Genomic DNA, 7,798 nt, shown 5'->3' with positions numbered 1-7,798 from the left:
TGTTTCGTCATACATCAACACTATAATGTCATGCTATAGATGCTTCATTAATTATGAGAAAAATTGTAGACATGTGTTGCAAGACTGTTTCAGTGCAAACAAATATAAATACATTGCTTAAAAACTATTTCAAACTTTAACTAATAATAATAATAATAATCATCAGTTAAATCAACTACACTAACCTGTATTTACTTAAATTGAATATACAGACTTACTTGGTAGAAAGTTAAATGATGGAGAACAGAAAACAACATTCAAACATTTTTACTTTTTATTCATCAAGACCACACGGACATTTAAAGCAGAGCAAAATTAAACAAATCTTCAGTCTTCAAAATCTTTTGATCAAAATTAAATCAGTATATTATACAGTAAGGGGACAAGAGCAATCAATGTGAGCTCTAAAGTGGAGGAGAAAAGAGACACGCCCTGTCATGAGACTAACATTGTACAGATGCTTTCAACTGACTTCTTAAAAAAATGGTCAAGTGAAGTGGAACCTGACAAACCAAAACAAACCACAAGCACTGTTTTTATTTCATTTTCACTAAATGCCAAGAAACGAGGATGTGTAAAGATTCTCAAAATAAGGAAACAAAAACCCATAATGAACTTCTCCTCTAAGTTTGGTATTTAAAGAGATGTCTGGTGGACATCTAGATCAAGAAATACATCAGATGAACCACATCTACCCTCATCCAAAGATAGACAGAAACATGAAAATCAAGGTTGATTTTTTCCTCTCTCCTCATTTACACATGTATGTTCATGTTTTAAATAAGCCACTACACATTTGTGGTTCACCTTGTTTTTAAGCAGCGAAGTGTCAGGTTCAGGGTAAGGGTGGGTGCGCTCTTCTGATTCTTCCTCCAACAGTTATCCCAGCTTCCCCTGTTGAGCAAAAATGTCCACAGAATGCAATGTTAGTAAAGGTCCCACAACAAGTGTTTGAAGCAACCGCTGTTGGTACTGGAGCAACAAACATGATCAACATGAAGACTATTAGTCAAATATGTCCCTCAATTTAGTCACAGAGGAAAGTGTAGATGAAAAACAGAGACACTGCTAATAATGCACAAATATTAGCCATTTACCTGCACAGTGGACATCTGAAATCGTGTATGTGGCTGAATAAGCTGATACTTTATAAATATTTGTCAGCATATTTTAACTGTATTGCTTTGATATCTTATGGAGAGCCAGAAGAAAGCCCACAAAGTCTGGTCACTACCATAAATCTTTAAAAACAAACAGTGACAACTCTGTTAGATATTCCCTTTGCCAATGTGAAAATGAACAAATGTGACAATGCACCATTGAAATACACACACGTTACAATTTCAGCTGTTGGCATGGGCATATCAAGCAGGCTGTCGGTGCATCTCAGCATTTTAAAAATGTGTCTCCCAAACATTTCTACCAAATTTATCCCCCAAACGTATGTGAAAGCTAACAAAGAGCGGCAAAGAAACAGTAACAAAATATACACAATCAAACTTTTAAGTTCATGTTCTGGAGAAGTACAGAATTTTCTTTTCTGACAGGCAACAGCATTCAGAAATGGATGTGGGTAGAGAAAGGAGTACCTGGGGTGAGTACCTGCACAGTTTGACAGTCAGAGAGTATCCATGATTTTTAATTTGCCCTTTTCTCATGTGGTCTCGCTCACAACACCAACGCTGTGTGAGGTATGGAAGTCAGCTGCAATTCATTCGATAAACCCTACCCTCCAGTTAGTTAGTTACGTTAGGACCCCCCGGTGCTATGAAACCCCCCCAAACACACACTGCATGGCATTATCAGGCACAGTAAGCTGGACAACAAATCCATGGCATTTGAGTTGTAATTAAGGAAAAATAAATGGCTTGTTTTTCACATACACCTTTGACGAAGTATGTCTGTGTGTTTACACATGAGGAAAAATCCCCTAAATATATGTACATGTAGACACACAATGGTGGAATTTTCTTCCTACATGGAGAATTTATCTCAACAAATCAAAGTTATTACATCTTCCTACTGCCAAGTAAAAAACCAAAAAAAACCAAAATAAAAACAGGTAAATACAGGCAGGAAAATTGATTGTATTGGTTAATTGTTTTTCTGCCATTTTGTCCACAAAGACAAATATACATCTATATCAAAAACCGATACAAAACGAGGGGTACCTCCGGGCATGTTTGCTCAGGACTACACTGGCCTTTCCCTCTGGGCTTTGTGTGAATGTTTTCTACCTTCTTCTCATTCATCGGGCCTAGTCCTTCATCTTCAGTGCATACTTATGATGCACTATTCGAAAACAGGATAAAGATATATGCATATAGTACATAAGACAAAAATCATAGGCATTGAACTGAACGTAAACAGGGTGGGAGAGGCAGGGTGAGAGGGTGGGTAGGGGAGATGGGAGAGGTGGGGGGGTGTGGGAGGGTGGTGGGTTGGGTTGAGAGCCAGGGGGGAGCGAGGAGGAGGACGCACTTACCTGAGCCTGATCTGAGGTCCTATCAGATCAGTTTTAATTGGACTGAGTGTCACCTTCAGAATGGAGGAGCTCTTGCTGGCCGTTAAGCAGAGGGGAAGAGGCAGAGGCAGCAGCCTCTGTCTCCATCGGTTCCGCTTCTGATGAAGCCTTGATGGCAGCTGCATCGCCGTCAGCGTGCTTGTCTTTCTTGGAGCTGCTCCTCTCCTCTGTCGCCTTACGGTCTGGGTAAACATGACATATACAGATCAAAAGGACAGTAACAGCATCTTTTGTCTATTGGAAATTAACTAGTAAACATATGCACGCACAGACAAAAACCAAGACGGTCATTTTTACATGCAGTACAAAAAAAATAACCACTTTTCTCACCTTTGTCTTTCGATGACCGCTCTCTGTCCCTGTCTCTCTCCTTATCTCTGTCCTTGCTGCGGCTGCGGTGGCGGTGAGATTTGCGCTCTGAGCTGCGTGACCTCTTCCTGTCACGACTACGGGAGCGACGCTTTCTGTCAGAGCGTTCACGGCTGCGTTTCCTCTCCCGGTCTCTGTCTCGGCTCCTACAGAGAGAGGGTGGAGGAAAAAGTCATTAAGGAAACAAATATAGACATGTTAAACATACAAGCAGTGACGTATAGTCATGAAGTGCACACATTTGTTTCTGTAACATGTTACATTTAATGCATTGGGAATGCTCTGTAGGTATCTGAGGTGTGCTGGTAGCTTTTAAGTTTCCAGAAATATTTCATTCCCACATTGCTCACAAGGGGAGACCTGCTGCTTAAAATGTAAAATAAAAAAGGACAAACGTTACTATTAGGGCTGTCAAATGAATTTTGATAGCATTCATCATTTTTATTAGTACTGTCAGCAATGGGCAGGATGTACCCAGTAATTTCATTGTTTGTTGTATGAACAAGCAGGTTCCAAATTGAACACACCCCAAATCGACAAATGCATTTAAAACTGGACAAAACAATAAACAGGAGGGGTCATTGACCATTTGTCCTGTGATGAAGGAATAGAAAAAGTAATTACAGGCCATTTGTTGTTGTTTAGACAAGCTGAGTGTGCAGGCAGTGAACAAAAAGACACCGTACAGTCAAAATGTGACGTTAACTGTTTGAAGTGAATGTGGATTTCATGGTGCCCCTAAATGACAAACGACAGAAGCATACCTGCTGCGTTTGCGCTCCCTCTCCCTCTCCTTGTCTCTGCTTCTGGACCTCCGGCGATCACGGGACCTGCTCCTTTTCCTGTCTGACGCTCGACTGGAGTGGCGGCTGTTTGAGTGGCTTCGCCGTGCCCTCCTGTCCCTGTCTCTATCTCTGTCCCGTTCTCTGTCTCTGTCTCTCTCCCTCTCGCGTTCCCGCTCTCTCTCGCGTTCCTTCTCCTTCTCCCGTTCCTTCTCACGCTCCTTCTCCTTCTCTTCCTCCTCTTTACGCTTTTTCTCCCTTTCCTCCCTCTCTCGCTCGCGGTCTTCTCTATCCCTTTTAAGTGCTGGGGTTTCACCTGGTGGTTCCTCTGAGCGGCGACGTAGTTTCTCCTGAAAGTAAAGCGAGAGCCCTCAAATTAAAGTTGATCAGCAGATTTTAAACCAGAGCCAATATTTATTAACATGGACCAGATGGGAGATGTTAGACAGCAGGGAACTCTTGCAACTTCATCAATACTCTGTACAAAGGAACTGTTTTAATAAACATATGAATAATTCATTTGACATATTATATTCAAGTATTTGTTTTCCTCAATCCATATCAACTGACAGCATTTTGGTGTAAGTACTTTTAAATGGAAAGCATAAAAATGTATCAAATTTCTGTAACTATTAAACAGGCTTGTTTTTCTATATCCTCTTCTGGTGTAAGGTGGATCCAGTAACTGTCATTGCACTAGACAATTCATGCATGCTGCATCTCATGTACATATTCTTGGTGACGTTTGATCCTGTTACCTTGAGCTCCTCTACAGTGGATTTTATCTTGGCGTAGCCCATGTGCTGCTTTCCCATCAAGTGGTCATCTACTCTGGACTGTGCATCACCTACAATGAGGAAGGCCCCACACACCTCACACACCTCCATCTGTTTCTCCTGGGCTGCAAAGCTCTCGATTGTCTGGATTAACAAAACAAAAACAAAAAAGTCAGAGTGAAGAATAACTTTTAGCAATGCATGATGAATGTTAAAGGGACTAAAAATCATTTTCAGGTCACGTTTAGGTTCACTTTTATAAATTATAAGAATGAAACATCTCAACAGATAGCTTAACATGAGCAACGCCTACTGTCCTGAGTGAGATCTGTAGGCTGATTAGCCTGGAGTTAGCTGACTCACCGAGGGGGTGGAGCTGAGCAGCTCCCGCTCATCCTTCAGTTGCTCCACCAGCTTCATCATTCCCTGGGCCTCCTCCACTCGGCCCTCAGACCCCAGCTCCTCAATCTAAGTGAAAGTAAAACAGAAGCAGCATAAATCAGCCATTTAATCACAATGCAAGCTCCCTGACAGCTATTGATTTCCAGATTGATGGATATTTTATTATTTTGGGCATTAAAAGGGACTTTTCTTTGGTATTTCAGGGGTTCTCATTGGCCTGGCCGGTTGCCAGGCCTGTACAATTACAGGGGAAACAATGAACTCCTTTCATATAATGTAATTAAAAAAGGTAAGAGATTCTGTTTTCCATGTTGGTAATGTCAGCCAAGATAAGACCTAGCAATGGTCATGTGTAACATGTTTAAAGTATTGTGTGTCCTTGTTCCAGTATGTTCCAAATAACAGACTACTATGCAACAATCAATTATAAAAACTATACAAACCTGTACAACAAGATCTTCGATCTTCTCTGTTAGCACCTGAACCTTTTCCTCATTCTTTCCTGATGGACCAGGACCCTGCAGAAATAAACAAACTTTATGTTAGGTAGAAACACACACAACCATGTTATTTCCTTAAGGGGATATGATTTTTTTTACTGTAGGCCTACTCAAAGGCATGCAAAAGAAGTGTGCAGAGGATGTTTCTGAATGATGACGCATGTACCCCTGCATTCTGCTGAGCCTGGGAAAGAGCAAGACGGGCATGCCCCCTACGAATCCGCCGTTCCACCTCTGCCAGGAGTGACTGAAGATAACGCAGGAAGTCTCGCTCATAGCCCTCTTTCATGAACCGAGAGCTTTTCTCATACCTAGCAGTAATTGGCAAATAAGTTGTTTTTAGTATACTGAATACTTAGAATCAGTTCCATATACAGATAGTTCACCAAATTGTTCAGTGCTTAACTGAACCACAACTTATATGAATGACTTGAATCACTCAATCAGCAATTAAGTCTATCCGTGCACGCAAATCACAATAGCTCAAAACTGAACTGAATGAGAAATGATCAGGTTGTTTCAAGGAGTGATTCAGTTCAGTTCACTCAGTCAAAAGACTATTTTCTTGAACAAATAATTTACAAACACAACACTAATGCTTTAACACAACAATATAGAAAGAGGCTATTAGATGACACACTAATGAGTTTCAAAACTGCATTCATAACTTACGTTTTCCTAAGATTTTCATCGTGGATTTTCTCACAAGGACCTGGAAAGCAATCGTGACGTTAATGGATTAAAGTATAACAGAAGCACCTGTGTGCTACAGTTATATTACATCATGTTCATAAACATCTACAAGACTTACCCAAGTCAGAGCGGGTGTTTGTGAATAGCTCCGCTGGACAGAAGCCACACAGATAGTAGCGACAGACCTTATTGTGGAGGAGAGAATTTCAATTATTTCAGACTGAATTCGCCCTTTTATCGAGTTACGTAACAACATGTAAGGTTAGTGGGGACAATGATAATCCTTGCAGATAATACACAAAAGCCCATGGTGAATTTAACACAAATTAACCTTTGTTGCTTTAGTAACCCCAGTTTACAAGTTCATATTAAATCCACAAACCAAAGCAGAGCATAATACATTAAAATTAAACCTCAACGTCACCAGCTTCCATTGTACTGCTAGCCTCACATGCACAGCTGCTAACATTGCTAACATGATTAAACATGTTACTTAGCTAAATCCAAGCTTACGTAACATTTTAGTTGTAACTCCGTGGTCGTCGAGTAGCGACCACTGTTTAAAATGTAAACTAATGAATTACGGCTACAAGGAGCACACTTATTCCAGTGTTTATAGGAATTTTAGCTGTATCAGCTCATAAAACCAGCTAGGCTAATGTTACACAGGATGCTAACTTACGCTCTCGTCGTCCCATCGTACGTTGCATCGCTTCTCGTCAGGGGCCAAATTTCTATCTCGGCCCATCAACTCATCGAGTAGCTGGGCTGCGGAGAGCATTTTGGCCCAAAAAGTAGCCTTAATATAAAATACTAAGATATGTCCCGGAGAGCCAGTTCACACCATCTATTGCGCTCAAAGTAGCTTTAATCAAAATGGCAGATGCTGTATCAAACGGCGGTTCACGGTTCAGCTACAGCCAGCAGCTCCCGCGACCTCTGAACCGGATGTACTTTACAATAGTGTGGGGGCTAACATGCTTTGGCCGGGGTGACTTTGCGCACTGGTGTGTAAAGGCTAATTATGTTACACTCGAAGCAGACTACTGGATGCTATATCGACTTTTCAAATAAAATTAAAAAAAATCACGTAAATATGTTTTAAAGCCTCATTTTCCCACGCTAAAAATCACGTGACGACCACTGACGAGGCCTTGTTACGTCACACACGTATCAGAGGTGTGGCGCTGATTTTGGTTTTTGTGCTGGCATTGTAGCCTGACCTCTTTGTTGAGGGAATAAAAACATTAAGAAACACAAATGTACTTAACTAAAGAGATGAGATGTTCTTTTCAGTCTTCCGTGCTCAAATCAGAGCTGAATTGTTAAAGGTGACCCGTTTTGAAAATAGACTGTATTAACAAAAATAATAATGCAAATAGTAAACCCATTTATAATCCGTCTCATCTCAGTTTCAGAGTTGATTCAGCCATACAAATGTAATACAAAAGTTTCCCAACAGATGTCGACTGTATCAAATGCTTTGAAACTGCACCATTTTCAATGCAGTTGTTTTATATTGATTCAGTGTTTCAGAAAGCTGTTTCCCCATCACTAATAAAAAACAGCATACAATTGATTTCCCCACCATTTACCACAACATCATAAAAAACACACACAAATGTGATTAGAAGTAGAAACATCGAGCACATTGTCAAACTATTTTCAAATTTTGATATTTCTGTTTTGCGTCAGAGTGGTACTGTTGTGTCTGCTTTAATGAAAAACGTAAGCTGTATGTGGGAGCTGAAG

General features: G+C 40.6%; 1 protein-coding gene across 2 annotated transcripts; it reads right to left on the bottom strand.

Moving 5' to 3' along the window:
- Positions 1-260: 260 nt before the first annotated feature.
- On the bottom strand, positions 261-6,975 carry luc7l3 (LUC7-like 3 pre-mRNA splicing factor). Of its 2 annotated transcripts, XM_062438927.1 has the most exons (11): positions 6,729-6,975; positions 6,165-6,231; positions 6,026-6,065; positions 5,520-5,664; positions 5,297-5,371; positions 4,815-4,919; positions 4,434-4,595; positions 3,658-4,025; positions 2,855-3,039; positions 2,486-2,706; positions 261-894 (listed from the first exon to the last, which is right to left on the bottom strand). In XM_062438927.1, exons 1-10 carry the CDS (start codon positions 6,825-6,827, stop codon positions 2,519-2,521), a joined length of 1,434 nt encoding a protein of 477 aa, XP_062294911.1. In that variant the 5' UTR covers positions 6,828-6,975; the 3' UTR covers positions 261-894; positions 2,486-2,518. The 2 variants fall into 2 exon arrangements, with proteins under 2 accessions (XP_062294911.1, XP_062294910.1); XM_062438926.1 differs by having other exon boundaries at positions 261-2,706.
- Positions 6,976-7,798: the final 823 nt, after the last annotated feature.

Source organism: Scomber scombrus, chromosome 18, assembly GCF_963691925.1.
Source record: "Scomber scombrus chromosome 18, fScoSco1.1, whole genome shotgun sequence".
Taxonomy (NCBI): Eukaryota; Metazoa; Chordata; class Actinopteri; order Scombriformes; family Scombridae; genus Scomber; species Scomber scombrus.
This window is presented reverse-complemented; position numbering and strand designations above follow the sequence as displayed.

Excerpts from the sequence above, each read along its gene's own strand:
- luc7l3 (XM_062438926.1), bottom strand. The coding sequence starts at position 6,827 with ATGCTCTCCGCAGCCCAGCTACTCGATGAGTTGATGGGCCGAGATAGA. Across the intron at positions 5,372-5,519 it reads AGGCTCAGCAGAATGCAGGG|GGTCCTGGTCCATCAGGAAA; the intron begins GTACATGCGTCA and ends TTATTTCTGCAG. Across the intron at positions 4,026-4,433 it reads CCACTGTAGAGGAGCTCAAG|GAGAAACTACGTCGCCGCTC; the intron begins GTAACAGGATCA and ends CTTTACTTTCAG.